Here is a 20,039-nt window from a genome sequence, read left to right on the forward strand (position 1 = left end):
TTAAGGTACTATTTATGTTATCGATTTTGCGCCGGAGATGAACTGCCCGCAAAATTGTCTTAGGGCGCAACGTAAAACGATTTTGCGGATAGAAAATTTAACAGACTTTGCGGTATCTGTTCTGCTAGAGATGCTCTTATAGTGCGGTATTGTGAGCCAGGCCAAGCCCCTCACCCATAGCCCAAGTTCGGTAAGGCTACTGACATAATCTTAAACCCAACAAAACCCACGCAGAAAGCATTTTTGTGCTTAAAAGAAAAGAAAAACCAGGCAGGGGCCACGCACGACAACCAGACAGTTCACACACACAAAAGTACAACAAGAGTATCGCAGACGAACGACGGAACCATCCAAAGAACACGCCCTACACTCCATCTCCACACCATCTGGCTGCAGCTGTCGTCCTCAACCAGTAGCTGCATTCATGCACTGCACGCATGCATGCCGTCTCCAAGGCTCCAAGCTCGATCGTTAATGGCCAAGCAAGTAGAGGTAACGTAGCACTCGCCGCCAAACGCTTCTGCGGGAGAGTCTCGTGCGTGCAGCCACATAAAGGTTTCCTTCCCCTGGCTACTCCTTCACCACCACTACATCTTCAGATCCCTTCAGCAGGTGCTCCGCCACCAGATCCACTCCAGCACTTCCTCAACAATGGCAGCTGCCACGCTCAGAGCACGGCTGAACAACCTCGTCACATCCATGTTCGCCACGGTGAGTCCATCCCCTCGTCGTCCCATGTACACCTCGGCCGTGTGGTTGTTCCGGCGGCTGGCTGACTAGTCTATCTTTGCCTTCTCGTCATGTGATGTGATTCATCTAGGGCATGCTGGACGAGAATTTCCACCAACTGCAGTCCATGGAGGAGGATGGCACCGCAGCCCGGGGCTACGTTGCCGACATGATCAACCTCTTCATCAAGGACACCAAGAGGATCCTCAACGACATCGCCGGCCTGCTGTCCGCCCCCAATCCCTCCTCTCTTCCTCCGCTTCTGTTATCTCGGCTCGCTCGGCTACTCATCCATCTTGTCTTCTCTGCTTTGCGATTCACAGGAGCCAACCCGTGGTGGACTACGACATGGTGGACGTTCTCGTGCGTCAGCTCAAGGGGTCCAGCTACAGGTATAATGATGATAAACCCTTTCTTTCCCTGCTCAGTTTTAACTGTATATATGATTGTTTTTGTGTTGCATCCATATCGTGTGATTCAGACGTGTTTGTCATGGGCATGCCGTTCGTGGTGTCTACATTGTCGTGTAGCCATAAGTAGAATTGCCGAATTTAACTGTGCTTCTTTTAACGGATGTACCGTTATCCATGCCAACGGAAAAGTTATGGCTTGCCGATCGAGGAATACTTTGTCGCGTTGTAAAGATTCCTGGTATTAATCATTTGCTATATATTATGCGTAACGCCAATGGTAGTTTTTCTGGTTTCTTCAGGATTCTCCTCAGGTGTGTCGGCGCGGCGTCATTTGTGGTTGTCGTATACACTCAGTATAACAGCTGAGTTTAGTTGTGTCGTTACACGCGAATTTATCGTTGTTCCTGCCATGGCAATGATATAGCTCTGCAAGGAACAATTTGTCATCTTGCGGACATTTCTAGTAGTCAAGAATCTATTATTTACCTAATGGAATATTCTAGGCCGGCAATAAAAAATTGGGATTGTGCAAATGTTTCTGTATCAATGATTTGCTATATTCTACGTAACACCAATGGTCATTTTTCTGGTTTGTCCAGTCGCTACTAGAAAAACCGAGTACCGTATCGATGTTGTTTCTATTCCGATGTGTTGGCACGGGGTGTGTACGTCATGGGCATGTGGCTCGTGTTGATCGCGCTGTCATATATCAATAATTAGAAGAGCCCAATTTACTTGTGTTATGTATAATGGAATTGTCGATATTCGTGCCAACATGATGGCTCGGCAAGTGAAACTTTGCCGTATTATAAAAATCTCTAGTACTACTGATCTACTACCACATTTAGCTAATGCTATTTATTTTTTGGGTTTATCAAACAATATATTGTGTCGACAACCGTGATTATTATCGCTAGTATGGTTATGCGGATCAACATGGCACAATAGCGTTTTCTCTAGCATTTAATAAGCTTGAAAATTCCCTGGTGTCCTGATCTTCCTCTTCTTTGTATGTATCAGTGTTGGTGCTAAGAAAGTGAACCTATCCTGCATGCAATTCCGTCGGTTCAATGAGCCAAGAAGCAAAGAAAGGTCAGTACTTAGTACCTTATTATATATGTTGCAGAACCATTATTATCCACACTCTGTATTGTTTACATTATTGCAAACCTGAAGACTGATCTCCTTTTTTGATGGCATTATATTTAGCTCATAGCACTAACCTGCTCGTTCACTTCACTTGCAGCCATGTGATGGTATTACTCGGTTCATTATCTAAATATGCCTCTTTGATTATTCTACTGTAACTTGTTAGTTCTACATTTATGTTTATAGCATGACTAAATCTGAGATGGCTACAGTTTTTTTTTTCCAAGCAGAGGGTTATGATTTCCGAACCACTGTCTATTATTTGACTGCGTGGTATGATGCATTTATTCCAGGTGCCTCATGGCGTTGGCTCTTGCTTGGAGTGAGTTCTGTGATGTGCGAAGCAAGTTCGAGGCTATGATGCAGGTAGCCCCTTATGTGCGTATGTTTGCTTTGACTTCCAACTTCTTACTAGTATCATATTCTAAAGATCGGACATGGATCCTTTAAGATAAAAAAGAAAGAACTTGATCTGGTTCTTGTTGCTGTTGATATTTATCTAGATATACTGTTTGATTTCTGAGGTATCTAGAATGTTTCTGTCTTAATTTTTGTCATCACGATTCAGTAGCTATATGAGGTAGTTCGGAGCAGTATAATTTCTTTGTTTCTCAGCGTAAATTAAACTTAGCCAATTACTGGAATATGGTATAAACCACCTTGTAACATGGATGATTTGTGAAACCTTGTGACTTAGCCACCAATATGCACCTTAGACATGTCGTAATAATTAATTCTTTCTTCTTTTGATGAAGCTGGAGGAGCAGATCGCAACCTATGGTCCTAAGTAGTACCTATGGAAGGAAAAAGAGCATAGCTACAAGTGATCCCTCCCATGATGGGGTGTATGTTTCTCTCCAATGTAGACAATGTTCAATAGGTGTCTGGCTTTGGAGGGCGATTATGAAATAACGTGAGGAATCTTGCGTAGGAACACCATTTTCGCAAGTCTTCAAACAAAACATGTTGTCATGTGTCAATGTCTCTGTCAACTCTATACCTGGTTGTGTCCACTGGGCTGCCGCTCCATACAATATTTAAACTCTCTACCTGGTTGGTTTTTTTACTGGTGAATTGGTTTTGTTATATGTTGTAGGCTGTTCCGTCTCTTTACCGTCTTTTGGAATGCCGACGTCTTTCCTTGAACAAGGGGAAAGGTTTCTTGGTTATCAAAAACTACACTAAAGGGAGTGCATGGCTTGATCTTTAAATTATTTTGTTCGTTGGTACATTGTGAGTGTCGCTTGCTGACCTCCACCACCTCTGGAGAATAAACTAGCTCTGCGGGCGAACAAGACACTACTAGGAGGAGGAGGTAAGGTTGAAGGACGATGTGTGAAATGGTGTCTGGTAGAACATCAAGAGGGCCACGAATCAAGTGATCTAGTGGCTGGAGCGGCGGGGTGGCGTGAGGCGCCGGAGACTCTGAGTGTCTTCAAGGCCTTTATTGGTAGTGTTGTCCGCCAGGGACTCGGTCACCTGCACCGAGCATGCTGGCCACAAAACCGTTAATACCATATATGCCATCTACGCGATCAAGTGGAGAGCACCAGTGCTCGTGCCCTCTATGGCTTCCGCGGCTAGATCACCAAATTCATGACCCCCTCGATGTTCTACAATGACAACATTTGACACACCCTTCACCCTTCTCTCCCCCTCCCAGAAATATCCCGTCCTCTCCTCCACCCGCAGAGTTGGTACATTCTTCAGTGATTTTTTTTTGAGAAGGAGGACATCCCACGGCCTCTGCATCAGAATGATGCATGCAGCCATCTTATTAAACAGTGCCAAAACAAAACAAAGCCTGCAATTCAGTACATCTCACGGAAGGAGCATAAAATAAATTAAAATAAAATAAGGCCACAAACGGCGAAAAATAGAACAAGATGATAAACACTTACCCTATTACTGGACCGCCATCCAAACCGGTTGTAAATTTCCCGTGCTACCGTCTTCCACCGGTTGCACCCAGTAACCAAAAGCTCCCTGTAATCCATATGAGTGAGTAACAACCACGTACGGATCCAAGCAGTAGCTCTGTAAAACCTGCAAAAAGTTTATATTTTTTCTGTTAGAGATCATATCATTTCTGCAGTTCCATAGAGCCTAAAATAATGCGTATATTCCTATCCGAATATGTTCCGCAGTAATTGGCTCCACTCTAGTTAGCCATGTCCCAAAAAACATGTCAATGCTAATTAGAGGGTTAATATTAAAGGCTATAAGAATCGTGCGTCAAAGAAGCTTGGCGAGAGGGCAATCGATAAAGAGGTGTTGTATTGTTTCATCTTGGTCACAAAAACAGCAACGATAACTACCCACCCACCTACGCTTTACCAGATTATCATTGGTTAGAATCACTTCCTTGTGGACAAACCACATGAAGATCTTGATTCTCAACGGAAGTGTAATTTTCCAAATATAAATCGATCTCGGGATTGGGCCAGAATCAATTAAGTCCAGGTACATAGATTTCACCGTAAAGCACCATTCCTAGTTAACTTCTAGTCAAACTCGTCTGGCTGATCGGAAAGTTGAATATTCATCAACCTTCGCACAAGATGTAGCCACGAGCTCCAACGTTCCCCCACTAGGGACCTGCTGAACTGGATGTTTAAAGGAGAAAATTGTAATACTGTAGCAATGTAAGCCTCCTTACATTGTACAATATTATATAATGTGGGGTATTGCAATGCTAGAGGCATCTCCCCTAACCATGTATATCCTCCCAGAATCTGGTTGTTCTACCGTCTCCAATAACAAATTTCTCTCTGCGACAAAAGGTATCCTTCGTCCTCATTATAGCCCCTTCCAAAACGGCAGCTCATTAGGTCTTACGGTAACCCGGGCTAAAGACTTAGTTTGTAGCTACTTGTTACACAGAATCTGTGTCCACATACCATCAGCCTCAACTGATAACCTATATAACCATTTGCTAAGTAGGCATTTGTTCTTAATATTCAATTTCTCAATCCCTAAACCTCTCTTTGGGTCTGCAAATAATATACCACCTGGTCAATATGTATTTCATCTTAACTTCATCACATTGCCAGAAAAAACAAGGTCGATAAAAATGTAACCATTTCCGTACCCCTATATGTACTTCAAAGAAAGATAAAAGGAACATTGGCATACTAGTTAATACTGAATTTATTAACACGAGCTGACCTCCGTAATACATAAGCTTGCCCTTCCAGCAGCTTAGTTTCTTCTCAAATTGATCCTCAATGCATTTCCATTCTTTATTAGATAGTCTATGATGGTGAATTGGAATTCCTAGGTAACTAAATGGCAAGAGCCCATTTCATAGCCGAACAATTGTCTATATGCATCTTGTTCGTCTTTGGCTCTTCCAAAGAAAAACAATCCACTCTTGTGAAAATTAATTTTTAACCCTGACAATTGTTCAAAGAGGAATAGAACTATTTTCATATTTCTAGCCTTTGCGAGGTCATGTTCCATGAATATAATAGGGTCATCAGCGTATTGTAGAATGGAGACCCACCCATCAACTATATGAGGGACGAGTCCATCAACTTGACCCTTGTCCTTGGCCCTACCGATAAGAACTGCCAACATGTCTGCCACTATATTGAACGGAACAGGAGACATCGTATCCCCTTGTCTTAAGCCCTTGTAGGTCTGAAAATAATGACTTGTGTCATCATTCACCTTAATCCCCACGCTACCTTTTTTAGTTAAGGAGTCCACCTGTCTCCTCCAGGTTTCGTCGAACCCCTTCATGCGCATAGCCTGCTGGAGGAAGAGCCATTTGACCTTATCGTATGCTTCTCGAAATCCACCTTGAAGATTTCCCCATCTAGCTTCTTCGAATGGATTTCGTGAAGAGTTTCGTGCAAGACCACGACCCCCTCGAAGATGTGTTTCCCGGTCATGAAAGCAGTCTGACTCGGTTTTACAACCAAATGGGCAATCCATGTCAACCTATTTGTGCTGACTTTATTAAAGATTTTGAAACTCACATTCAAAAGACAAATCGGCCTGAACTGCTCAATGCGCACAACCTCCTCCTTCTTTGGGAACAACGTTATCGTTCCAAAGTTAAGGTGGAAAAGCTGCAGATGACCATTGAAGAAATCATGGAACATCGTCATGCGGTCACCCTTTATAATGTGCCAGCATTTCTTGTATAATTATACTGGGAACCCATCTGGTCTGGGTGCCTTATTCTTCTTCATTTGTGTTACTGCCTGAAACACCTCATTCTCGGTGAACGGTGCAGATAAAATCTCATTTTCATCTGTCCTAAGCTGAGGTACATCCCCAACTGCGAGCTCGTCGAGCGACACAAAGTTGTCCTCGAGAGGTTCAAAGAGTTCTTTTTATAATAGTTTGATATGTACAACTTTAGATTCTCATACCCAACTACCATACTGCATTCTGCTCGAGCTCGATGTTTTCCTTCTTTTTATGTTCCCATTTGCAATCATGTGGAAAAACTGAGTAATGGCATTCCCTTGGATGACTTTTAGCACTTTAGCTCTCAGAGCCCATTTCATTTCTTCTTCTCTAAGAAGAGCATGTAATTTTTGTTCGTCCTCATTTTTAACGACCTGCTCGGTCACGTGAAGTAGGTTAGGTTTTGTTTCAGATCTAACAAACAAATAAGTTGCATAATACTATCTTTTCTCACTTGTAGATCCCTCTCTCATTTCTGGCCCAACCCCTCAAGAATTGTCGCAAGTGTCTAATCTTATTCTGCCATCTTCTGACGCTCGACTGCCTACCAGTATCCTTGGACCATTCTCTTACAATGAGACCTAAGAAATCCTCCCTCTCGAACCAACTTAGATCGAAAGAGAAGGCGTTCTTATTGCCCATGTGGGTCGCTTCACCTGAATCGACCAACAATGGTGTATGGTCAGAGATTGCCCTTTGTAACGCCTGCACCGCTACAAGTGGGAACTTTTGTTCTCCTTCGACATTGGTAAGAACTTGGTCCAACTTCTTATATGTTGGCTTAGGCAGCGAGTTCGCCCACGTGAATTGTCTACCAGTAAGGTCAATCTCCCTCAGATTAAGACTCTCGATGATCGTATTAAACATAAATGAACATCTTCCATCAAAGTTGTCATTGTTCTTTTCTTCTCTTCTCCTAATTATATTAAAATCCTCTTCGACTAGGCTCGGTAAACTTTCGTCCCCACAGACCCTTACAAGGTCAGCTAGGAAATCAGGTTTAAACTCAGGTTGAGCTGCTCCATAAACAACTGTTACTTGTAAGCTGCGTTGTGATTTTCCTTAAAGAGGAGGGGAGATGTATAATTTGTCATAATGTTATCAAGGAGTTTCGTAGCTTCTCCCAATGTAATTTCCATAAAAGTGCTACCAGCAGCAGATTCTAGAAGATTTCTAGAATTAAAGTTTAGCCCCGCATAGAAATTTCGTATAATCACCCATAAGCTTAAACCATGAGTGGGACAAGTTCTAACCACTAAATTCATTCTCTCCCATGATTGTGCAACATGTTCATGCTCAAGTTACTTAAAATTCATAGTTTGATTTCTAAGAGAAATAATCTTAGCAGGAGGAAAATACTTGGCAATAAAAGCATCCTGACACTTATCCCAAGAATCAATACTATTTCGAGGCAAGGATGAAAATGAAGTTTTAGCACGATCTCATAGTGAGAACGGAAATAATTTAAACTTAACAGTATCATTATCCATATCTTTTTTCGTTTGCATATCACATAATTCAACGAAAGTATTAAGATGGGATGCATCATATTCATTAGGACTTCCAGAAAATTATTCTTTCATAACAAGATTTAGCAAAGCAGCATTAACATGACATGACTCCCACTAGTGGAGGGAGGAGCAATTGGAATACTAATAACATCATTATTATTATTAATATTAGAAAAATCACACAACTTGGTGTTTTCTTGAGACATAGCGACAAAGCAAACTAACGAGCAAGCAAACATATTTTTGTGTTTTTGTAATTTTTATGAGAAGTGGGGCAGATGAAAACGAGAGGCAAAGGAAAATAAAAAGTAGAGGAAGTAAATGATAGTTGGTCTAAAGGTACTTGATAGGTTTTGATGTTGTCTCCCCGCAATGGCACCAAAAATTCTTCGTGCTACTTGTGAGCTGCGTTTGGATTTTCCCCGATGAGGAGGGAGATGTAGTACAATAGAGATAACAATTTCCCTCGGTGGGAACCAAGGTTTATCAAACCAATAGGAGAATCACGCAAAGCCTCGTGAACAGCACCTGCACACAAAAAAGCAAATACTTGCACCCAACGCTGGCAAGAGGGTTATTAATCCGCTTGAACTCGTTACTTGCACGGATCAAATCTTGTAGTGGTAGATAGAAAAATTGCAAAACAAAATGAAAGAAATAAAATTGCAGCAAAGGAATTTAGGTTCTTTATATATGATTAAAGTAGACCCGGAGGCCATAGTTTTCACTAGAGGTTTGTCTCTCGAACACATAACATACGGTGGGTGAACAAATTACTATTAGGCAATTGATAGAAAAGCGCATAGTTATGACGATATTCAAGGCAATGATCATGTATATAGGAATCATGTCTGAGACAAGTAGACCGACTCCTGCCTGCATCTACTAATATCACTCCACCCATCGACCGCTATCCAACATGCATCTAGGGTATTAAGTTAACAAAAACAGAGTAACGCCATAAGCAAGATGACATGATGTAGAAAAGGTAAACTCAATCAATATGAATGAACCCCATCTTTTTATACTTAATGGCAACGATACAAATACGTGTCATGTCCCTTCCTGTCACTGGGATAGAGCACCGCAAGATTGAACCCATCACAAAGCACTCTCCCACTGAAGATAAATCAATCTAGTTGGCCAAATCAAACGGGTAGATCGGAGAGAAATACGAAGTTATACAAATCATGCATAATAAAGTTCAGAAAAGACTCAATTACTTCTCATGAATATTCAAATCATAAACCCACAATCCATCGGATCCCAACAAACACACCGCAAAAGAATATTACATCGAATAGAACTGCAAGAACATCAAGGAGAACATGGTACTAAAGATCAAAGAGAGAGAAGAAGCCATCTAGCTACTAGCTATGGACATGTAGGTCTGTGGTAAACTACTCACGCATCATCGGAGGGCAGCACGGATGATCTAGAAGCCCTTTGTGATCGCTTCCCCCTCTGGCAGAGTACCAGAAAAGGCCTTCAGATGGGATCGCAGAAGAACAGAAAGTTTGCAGTAATGGAAGAAGAGTTTCGGGTGGCTCTCTGTTTATTTGGGAATATTTATGAATTTCTAGAGGCGGAATTATGTCAAGAGGTGCTATCAGGGGCCAACAAGCTCAAGGGGCACGCCCTACGAGATTGTCAAACCCGCATGTGTTCATCTCACCACATTCGGGACCGGCTCAATGTCCACCACACTGACAAGCATCCGAGCTACACCGTGTGCGCGAGTGAAAGGCATGTCAACACGCTCAGTCTTGCCAATGAGTGACCCAAGACTCCAGGTAACCAGAAAATCATTCAGAGGCTTCAGCGGTGCCCGCGAAAAATGAACCCAGATCTGGGAAAGAGGTGTTCCTTATGGTTCCTTTTGCTTCCAAGCATCAAATTCCAGAATACAATTGCTGCTAGGCACCCTGCACATACCGAACTTAAGCCGTCAATTTAAATCCTCTCTAGACGGGAAATCAACCTTATAGACCTGATCCTCAAGTTTGACAAGAGCCCACTGGAAATTGCCTGGGGCTAGCTCTCAAAGCTGCGGCACAACTTGCACCTCCATCATCGGTCCATGTGTCACTTTGACCACAAAAACTCTTCGTCGTAGGTGCAAGCGAAATAACGCCCGGTGACTCAAAAAACATAATTTCGGGGAAAGAAACCCCATAGATTGTGACCATCGGCTTTGGTCCTAGAAGAAGGGGGCACTCCCCTGAACCATGCTTTGGTCTAAGGCATAAATCTCATAGCTCCGTCGTGCAATCAGCCACAAAATGTCCCGGCTCTCCGCAATAGTTACAATTCAATTTTCTTTCTTCCGTGCCCACATCGTAGCTCTTTCGCCATAAGACTTGTCAAATGCTCTGTCATTGCTAGAGTCCCGAACCTTCACCGCATCTGGCTTGGTAACAAGAACCTTCACCGCAGCAAGAGACCGCACAATGTCCATGGCAGCACCTGACAATGTCGGTGTGGGTACTGCAGCAGCCGCCCCCGAAGAAGCCTCCGGATCCACCGAAGTTGCGGCCTTAGAGGTTTATGCCGGTGGTGGAGGTGTACGAGTCGAAGATGGCCGCCTGCCACCCCCTACCTCCGCGGTGACGGTAATTGGGACAGGAAGCTCCCTTCACGAAGTTGCCCGGAGGACCATAGAAGCCTCGGCCAGCCCCGCCTGTCATTCTGCCAAGCATACCCATGCTCTCCACCCGCCGACGACGAGCCGCGGTGCTGACCCCCCCCCTAGGCATTATAACCGTCGTCACCCCAGTGTCCACGGGGAGGATTGCGGCCGCCGTCCGAGGGACCGTAGAACTCCTGGCCCGAGCTGAAGTCGCGACTTCAGCCACGTCCTTGAGCAGCGGCGCTCATGGCCGACGCCCGCCCGTCCCTACCAGGTGGTGCGGGCCGCTGTGAACTATCGATTCTAGGCAGCGGTGGTTGCCCGTTCCCGCGGCTGGCCATGGTTACCGCCGCAACCGCAGGTGCCGACGAGATCCTAGTAGCGTGCCACTGCCTTAGCGAAGGAAAACCAGGGCGAGCAATATGTCGAACCCTAGAGACCGGATGTGCATGAGAATGCACATGATCCAATGCATTCGCATGCAACGTCACTGGGACAGCGCCCACTAGGCCGACGGCCTGGGCTGCATACTAGGCCATATACCCAGTATCAGTCGAGCCCAAGACCGCGATTGCTGCCTCTGACCCACATTGGCCCAGCAGCAGATTCAAATGAGCCACCCTTGCCGCTTGGATCTCCTTAGTCCAGACAACCACTGGCGCTGGCGGCTGCACCGCCGCGCGGCCCTTCTTCTTTTTTCTAGTAACCATCGTCCAAGAATCCAGCAATACACAATCTGAGAACATAATTTGTGGGAGACTTACCTTGGGAATCGGCCCTTTCCAAGGCTTGATCATCGATGCCGACGACCTTCCAAGTGTGCCACGGTGAGGTCCCGTCACCTTGCCGTCCTCCCTGTGGCCACCGCAACACACCTCCGGCATCGACGACGACATGGACAGCTGCGACACGATCTGCAGCGTCACGGCGGCCTTGAAATCACGCACTAAGTCTTCGTCCTCGTCCGCCTCCGCGAAATCCCAGAAATGGCCCCCGATCTGCCGGAGATCGGGCTCGAGATTTGGATCCACCGCCGCCAACCGAGAAACCATTCCCTTCAATTCCGCTGCCGGAGACGTCGTACGAAGATCCACGATATCTATCGGATCGGACTCACGCCGCCGCTCCGACGCGATTGAACAACCAATAAAGATCACGAAAACGTCGATCACTATGTGTCCGCTCTCCAGCACACCATCATCTCCCCGCAGGTACTGCCCCGCGAGAATGTCCTCCTCTAGATCTCTCACCGTAATCCACCACGACGGAGGGTGAAGATTGAGGATTCCCCCATGGCGATCTCCCGTTCCCCCGACGAAGGAGAACAAGGCCTTCCACCGCATCGGCTCAACCAGCTCCGGTACTATAGGCACATAATGAGTGGTGCCGGGGAGCCGTCACCCTCCGGCGGCGGAGGTGTAATCGCCCCGTTCACCCGGTCCGTCATCAACAAACCGTCTGTGATGGCCACGTGGCAGGGAACTGTAACGAGTCTTTTTTTTCCAGAGGTTCTGATAGTTGTGGAGGCCAACCAGCGCCACTCACATTGTACTAGCCAACATAGGGCTTCTAATCTCAAGACATGCACTCACTCTAGTGTAGTTTTAGAGAACCAACAAACATATCCCCTTGCTCAAGGAGAGGCACCAGCATCCCGAAAGACAGTAAACATACGAGAGAGACAATAATGAAGACACCATTAACCAACCAACCAGGTAAAGAGTTCACTAATTGCATGGGCCGGGGAAGCCCAGCGGGCACAACCTGATATAGACTTGAAAGAGACATACACACATGACAACGATTTTTTTGAAGATTTGCCAGACTAGAGTTCCTACACAAGATTCATCATCTTATTTTATAACCGCCTGAAAGCCAGACACATGTTGAACATTGTTTGCGCCTTCAGAGATAAATACACCCCATCATGGGTGGGATCACACGGGGCTATGCTCTTTTTGCTTCGGTTGCTACTACTTAGGACCACATGCCGCGATCTGCTGCTCCAGCTGCATCAAAAGAAGAACAGAGTAATGATTACAACATGCCTAAGGCACTGCGCATAATGTTTGTCAAGTCACAAGGATTCACAAATCAGCAATGTTACACCGTGGTCGGTATCTTATTCCGGCCCTTCGCCAAGCTTATTTTACGTTGAGAAACAAATAAATTATATGGCTTAAAACAACCCAATATAGCTACAGAAATGTGTTGACGAAAATTGAGGCAAAAGCATTTCAGATACTTAAGAAACCAAACAGTATAACAAGATAAATATCAATAGCAAAAAGAATGAGATCCCATTTTTTCCTTTTTATCTTCAAATTAAACATTACATGACCGATTTGTAGAGCATGACACTAGTCAGAAGTTGGAAGTCAAAAGCCAACATAGGCACATAAGGGGCTACCTGCATCATGGTCTGGAACTTGTCGCGCACATCGCAGAACTCATTCGTAAGAAGAGCCAACGCCATGAGGCACCTGGAATAATGCAAAAATACCACATTGTCAAATTCTGGAGAGAATAATTAAGCAAACTGAACTGACATGGTTCGAAAATCGTAAGCCTGTGCATGGAAAAAATACCTCGAGCCATCTCAGACTTAGTCATGCTATAAACGTAAGTCTAGAACTAACAAGTACCAAGAGAATAATCAGAGGCATATTCAGATAATGAACCGAGTTCTACCATCACATGGTTGCAAATAAAGTGAACGCTAGTCCTTATAAAAATAATAAGATTGATATGGACATAGTATAGTGGTATAAAAGAGGAAATTAGCCCGCAGGTTTACATACAGAATGTGAAGAATGCAGAGTGTGGAGAATAATTATTGTGCAACATATATAGTAAGCTACCAAGTGAATAATTATTGTGCAACATATATAATAAAGTACTTAGTATACTGACCCTTCTTTGCTTCTTGACTCAATGAACTGATGGAAGTGCATGCAGGAGAGGTTCACTTTCTTAGCACCAACACTGATACATGCCAAAAAGAGCAAGATCAGAATACTAGAATTTTCTTAAACTCGTTAAACGCTACGGCTGTAAAAATAATGTTCTCAAGGAGCCATTTGTCTAATGTTTGTCAGCACAATAAATTGTTTGATCAACCAGAAAAATAAATAACAGTAGCCTTAAATGCAATTGTACATGTAGTACCTGATATATTTACAACACGTTAAAGTTTCACTTGTCGAACAGTAACATTCGTGTGACTATCGATGATTTAATTACAAAAAAAAGACAACTAAATTCGTCTTTTCTAATTACAGCTATGCGATAGTGCGAACGACACGAGCCGCATGCCCATAAAGTACACACCCCGTGCCAACTCATCCGAATAAAAACAACATCAATAAAGTGGACAAGCTAGAAAAATGACCATTGGCATTACGTAGAATAGCCGCTCATTGCTACTATAATAAATGTTTACAGAACAATAAGTCTTTATTGCCAGTCTAGAAAATTGCCATTAGCTAAAAAAATAGCACTAGAAATGTCCTCAAGACGACAAAGTATTCCTTGAAGAGCTATAGCATCGCTATGGCACGAATAGTGATAATTCCATGTGTAACACAACTGAACTCAGATCTTATACTTTTGTGTATCCGACAGCCGCAAACGATACCACGCCGACACATCCGAACATAAATGTGGACACACCAGAAAACTACCATGCGTGTGATGCATGGATATCTGTACTTCCATTACATGAAACACAAGCAAACTCGACACTTCTACCTATGACTACATGACAACTTAAATGACAACATAAACTGCTTGCCCAAGACAAACACATCTAAATCAAACTGACATCGATGCGGCAGAGAACAAACATACAGTAGTTATAAATGGGCGGGAGAAAGACAAGGGCTTATCATCATCACCTGCAGCTGCAGCCCTTGAGCTGATGCACCAGGTCGTCGACCTTGTTGAAATCTACCACGGTCTGGTTCCTGCGAATCACAAACAAGACCGGATGAAATCAATACCCAAGATGAGATGACGAAAGCAGATGGAGAGAGGAGGGATTGGGGGCGGACAGCAGGCCGGCGATGCCGTTGAGGATGCTGTTGGCATCGCCGATGAAGAGGTTGATGACCTCGGTGACCAAGCCTGGGGCGCCTGAGCTGCCGTCCTCGTCCACCGACTGCAGGTACTGGAAATACTTGTCCACCGTATCCTACATGAATCACATCACATCACGAGAAGGCACAGCCAGACCGTCAGCCCACAAGCAAACCGGATCTAGATGGGGATGGACTCACCGTGGCGAACATTGAAGTGACATGGTTGTTCAGTCGGGCCCTGAGCGCGGCGGCCGACATGGCGAGAGATCTGGTGGGGAGGGGGGGGGGGGGGGGGGAGAGCAGGTGGCGAAGGGATCCGATCCGATGGAAGCTGTGGTGCCGGTGGCGGAGTGGTCGAGGGAGAGTTGGAGGGTGTTTGGGGTCGACGGAGCCCCTTATATATCTGGAAGCACGAGGCTCTGCCCGCGGAGACGTTTGGCTGGGAGTGCCACCATTAACACTACAGGCACGGCTGGGAGCCATTAACTAGCTACAAGGTGGACGACGCCGGATGCAGCCAGATCGCATGCCTGGCCCCTGCGTGGGCACGTTTTGTTAGGTTTAAGAATGATCCTATGAGCGGCCTTGCATCTGTGGGTGACGGGAGGATTTCTCAACAAAAAAAAAAGGTCACGAGAGCCATGGATTGATCAGGCATCCAGAAGGATCACGGCCACGGAATGGCACGGCAGAGGCTCGTTCTCCACCTCCTGCTCAGAACTTCTTTCCCTTTCTTGCTGTTTGATTTTCAGCACGCTTGAGATTGTATCTGTACCTTGAATGCGCCACCGAATCTACACTGAGTGAATCCTAGTGAGGTAGCTAGCAGATTCTGTTATGATAGTGTGGTGCCGCTCGGTTTTCCCACCATGGTGGATGTCTCAATTGCAAGGGGATCAGCTGTGTATTTTCGTTATGATATACAGTATAATGGCAAGGGGATTAGCCCGGTTCAAAAAGCTGCAGCAGGATGAGCACCCGATCAAGGCTATGACAAAGGGCGGAGCTCTGTAGGGGCTGACCTGGGCCATGGCCTGCCCAGGAATTTGACCAAATATTTTTACCTATGTGTCTACCTAACCTATCCACGCACGCACATGCAAAACATCCCCTGCTCTCCTCGTCTCATGCATGCACCGCACGAAATAGTCATATCGTCCATAAATCCCATCCTTTCAGCATGTAGCCGCGCCTGACGGCCGTGGACAGGGAGCACCGCCCCCCCGGAGCGCGCCGCCCGCCATCTCGCGGAGTAACCACCGCAGTGCTGCCCGCCGAGATCTCGCCTCACCATGTCCTGCTACCTCCCAACCATTCCTGCGGCTGTTCTGCTCCAAGCCTCCAACTCCATTCCAAGGCTCCAACACGGCAACATGTCAAGCAGGGGACTGAGAGTAAAAGGCCTACTGTGCTCTACGATTTGATTGACGAGTTACTTCTTTTGTTCATTACCCTTTTAGTTTCTGGACAGAGGGTTGAACGTGCATTTTCTAGTATGAAGGCCATTAAGACAAGATTAGGCAATAAGATGGAAGATGAAAATCTTGCTAATAACCTGTTAGTTTACGTAGAGGGTGGAATCCAGAAGAACTACAACCATGAAGATGCCATCGCATATTTTAGAAGCAAAAAGGATCGGAGAGTTGATTTTAGAAGCAAAAAGGATCGGAGTAGTAACTTAACAGTTTTCATGGTTGAACTGACTTTTTGGAATAGAAACATTTACATATATACACATATGTGCTCAATCCATCTTGTAACATGTGCTCGTCATATTTTTTTTAAAGTTCTACTCTTCTTCAATGTGGCCTGCCCAACTCTTTCTTTTAATATCTGCCACTCGCTATGACCACATGTTCGGTGCTCCACTGGCCGGCCATGATGGCATCTCTCTAAAACGTGGAGATCAGTGGCATGTGTTTCAGATGAACAAGTTTAGTGGTGGCTCATGGAGCATCATCACCAATCAACAAATTTAGCTAGGAGCAATAATGGGTTATCCCAAGAAATTAGAGCCAGTGGATGGGAGAAGTAGAAGCTCAACGGAGAGGCTGGGGTAATCCCCCTTTAAAAAAAGGCTCAGCGACGCCCAGCCAATAGCCTAGTTCTTCGATGCCTACACTTACGCGAGAACGACGCTTATGTCGGACCCAGCTGTCTCCTGTGAACTTCGAGTTGGGCTTCGTTGTCGCTTGGGATGAATGGGTCAGTCTTAGGCTTCTCGTGAAATGCCTCATGCAGTAGTTCGTGTGGCATTCCACTCCCCTTTAGATTTGGCTTGACCCCAAGCCAATGCTCGAGGGGGCCATGCCTTCAGAGGAATCACGTCTTCCTAGGATGCAAGTGATGCCATGATGCCGGACCAGTAGATTAGGCTTGCTCTACTTAGTGATGACCCCTCTGCACCGTGCATCGATCAGGGATGGTTGTTGATAGCTGGAACCTAAGGAGGACAACATCGAGAATCGGCAGCTCCGGCTGCATGGTTGTGGATGGCGGCATACCAGCTTGTAGTTGCGGAGACATGTTTGACTGGGTGAATACGACATTGTTCAGGCAAGTCCATTTTATATGCCAACACGTCCACGTGATGCAATACCTAAAAGGGACAAAATTGCGAAAAGCTAACTTGTGGTTAGCGCGCGGCGCGACGGATGACCAGGCATACAACTGAAACTTTAAATAAACCCAGTCTCGAACAACAAAATACTCTATCCGAGCGACAATAGTCAGCCTTGTCCTTCATTTGTTGTCGACCTTGGTTCAGATGTTGTGCAGCCACTAGATCAGTCACTGCCTCGTCAACGATGTTGTTAAGTCCGAATAAGCGAGGCTTGTGCCCGTAGATGGCTTCAAATGGTGTTGATTTAAGGGTGGAGTGGTATGAGGTGTTGTACCCAAATTCGGCCATGGCGAGTCAATCATCCCATTTCTTCGAATAAGTGTAGCCCATTTCTTCGGATAATTGTGAACAAAGCAACAAATGCAGATTCCAAGCACTAGTTGACTCTCTCTATTGTACCATTAGTTCCAAACACATATTTATATCTTCGGATATAATCTTGACCTGAAAATGACATGGTTTTTTTTTGCTGCCCTTTCCTTTTTTCGAAAACGAAGATGGCCCCGGGCCTCTGCATAAGGGAGGCACATATAGTCATTCTATTAATTATTCACAAAGTCCTTACAAAGTAATACAAATAAGACTAAAGTCACCTTGCTGGCAACATCTATCGTTGCTCCTATAAACTTGTTGAAAGGGGGTGCACATGGGGCCGCTACCCAGACCTCACACCCCATCTTAACATCTAAAACCGGAGGCCTCAACAAAGCCGAGAAATAGCGCATTGGGGCGACAAACCGGTCCAATGGAGTCTCAGCGGGCACTGCATGCGCACGCTGCAAAGGCCGCCGCCACCGACTCCTGCCGATTCATCTTTACAGTAGGCACGAACGCATTCACCTTTCCAGGCCTGACGTCAACGATGCAATGATGCAAGACAGGGCCACCTCCCTACGCTCATCCAACCTAAAGCAACTTTCGTTGAGACCCTGCTGCGCCACGCTGTCGAGACTCCGTGTCATTGATGTTTGAGATTGTATCTGTACCTTGAATCCGCCACCGAATCTACACTGAGTGAATCCTAGTGAGGTAGCTAGCAGATTCTGTTATGATAGTGTGGTGCCGCTCGGTTTTCGCACCATGGTGGATGTCTCAATTGCAAGGGGATCAGCTGTGTATTTTCGTTATGATATACAGTACAATGGCAAGGGGATTAGCCCGGTTCAAAAAGCTGCAGCAGCATGAGCACCCGATCAAGGCTATGACCAAGGGCGGAGCTCTGTAGGGGCTGACCTGGGCCATGGCCTGCCCAGGAATTTGACGAAATATTTTTGCCTATCTGCCTACCTAACCTACCCCACGCACGCACATGCCCAACATCCCCTGCTCTCCTCGTCTCATGCGTGCACTGCACGAAATAGTCATATCGTCCACAAATCCAATCCTTTCAGCATGTAGCTGCGCCCGACGGCCGTGGACAGGGAGCACCGCCTCTAGAGCGCGCCGCCCGCCATCTTGCGGAGTAACCACCGCAGTGCTGCCTGCTGAGATCTCGCCTCACCATGTCCTGCTACCTCCCAACCATTCCTGCGGCTGTTCTGCTCCAAGCCTCCAACTCCATTCCAAGGCTCCAACACGGCAACATGTCAAGCAGGGACTGAGAGTAAAAGGCCTACCGTGCTCTACGATTTGATTGACGAGTTACTTCTTTTGTTCATTACCCTTTTAGTTTCTAGACAGAGGGTTGAACGTGTATTTTCTAGTATGAAGGCCATTAGGACAAGATTAGGCAAGAAGATGGAAGATGAAAATCTTGCTAATAACCTGTTAGTTTACGTAGAGGGTGGAATCCAGAAGAACTACAACCACGAAGATGCCATCGCATATTTTAGAAGCAAAAAGGATCGGAGAGTTGATTTTAGAAGCAAAGAGGGTCGGAGTAGTAACTTAACAGTTTTCATGGTTGAACTGACTTTTTGGAATAGAAACATTTACATATATACACATATGTCCTCTCTCCATCTTGTAACATGTGCTCATGATATAATTTTTTTTTAAGTTCTACTCTTCTTCAATGTGGCCTGCCCAACTCTTTCTTTCAAGCTCCGCCACTCGCTATGACCACATGTTCGGTGCTCCACTGGCCGGCCATGATGGCATCTCTCTAAAACCTGGAGATCAGTGTCATGCGTTTCAGATGAACAAGTTCAATGGTGGCTCATGGAGCATCATCACCAATCAACAAATTTAGCTAGCAGCAATAATTGGTTATCCCAAGAAATTAGAGCCAGCGGATGGGTGAAGTAGAAGCTCACAGGAGAGGCTGGGGTAATCCCCAAAGGCTCAGCGGCACCCAGCCAATAGCCTAGTTCTTCGATGCCTACACTTACACGAGAACAACGCTTATGTCGGACCCAGCTGTCTCCTGTGAACTTCGAGTTGGGCTTCGTTGTCGCTTGGGATGAATGGGCTAGTCTTAGGCTTTTCATGAAATGCCTCATGCAGTAGTTCGTGTGACATTCCCCTCCCCTTTAGATTTGGCTTGACCACAAGACAATGCTCGAGGGGGCCATGCCTTCAGAGGAATCACGTCTTCCCAAGATGCAAGTGATGCCAGGATGCCGGATCAGTTGATTAGGCTTGCTCTACCTAGTGATGACCCCTCTGCACCTGCATCGATCAGGGATGGTTGTTGATAGGTGGAACCTAAGGAGGACAACATCGAGAATCGGCAGCTCCGGCTGCATGGTAGTGGATGGCGGCATA

General features: G+C 45.6%; 2 protein-coding genes across 3 annotated transcripts; one reads left to right on the top strand and one right to left on the bottom strand.

Annotated features, from left to right (window-relative positions):
- Nucleotides 1–514: 514 nt before the first annotated feature.
- On the top strand, nt 515–3,357 carry LOC109774348 (histidine-containing phosphotransfer protein 2-like). 2 transcript variants are annotated; one of them, XM_040386393.3, is made up of 6 exons: nt 515–711; nt 821–957; nt 1,053–1,121; nt 2,163–2,234; nt 2,585–2,669; nt 3,047–3,357. In XM_040386393.3, the coding sequence occupies exons 1-6, from the start codon at nt 652–654 to the stop codon at nt 3,080–3,082; spliced, it is 459 nt and encodes a 152-aa protein (XP_040242327.1). In that variant the 5' UTR covers nt 515–651; the 3' UTR covers nt 3,083–3,357. The 2 variants fall into 2 exon arrangements, with proteins under 2 accessions (XP_040242327.1, XP_020188655.1); XM_020333066.4 differs by having other exon boundaries at nt 519–711; nt 2,585–2,657.
- Nucleotides 3,358–12,302: 8,945 nt separating this feature from the next.
- LOC109774331 (histidine-containing phosphotransfer protein 2-like) lies at nt 12,303–15,080 on the bottom strand. The gene is made up of 6 exons (XM_073496055.1): nt 14,909–15,080; nt 14,684–14,823; nt 14,528–14,596; nt 13,545–13,616; nt 13,042–13,114; nt 12,303–12,640 (listed from the first exon to the last, which is right to left on the bottom strand). Exons 1-6 carry the CDS (start codon nt 14,966–14,968, stop codon nt 12,605–12,607), a joined length of 450 nt encoding a protein of 149 aa, XP_073352156.1. The 5' UTR covers nt 14,969–15,080; the 3' UTR covers nt 12,303–12,604.
- Nucleotides 15,081–20,039: the final 4,959 nt, after the last annotated feature.

This window comes from Aegilops tauschii, chromosome 4 (genome assembly GCF_002575655.3).
Source record: "Aegilops tauschii subsp. strangulata cultivar AL8/78 chromosome 4, Aet v6.0, whole genome shotgun sequence".
NCBI lineage: Eukaryota > Viridiplantae > Streptophyta > Magnoliopsida > Poales > Poaceae > Aegilops > Aegilops tauschii.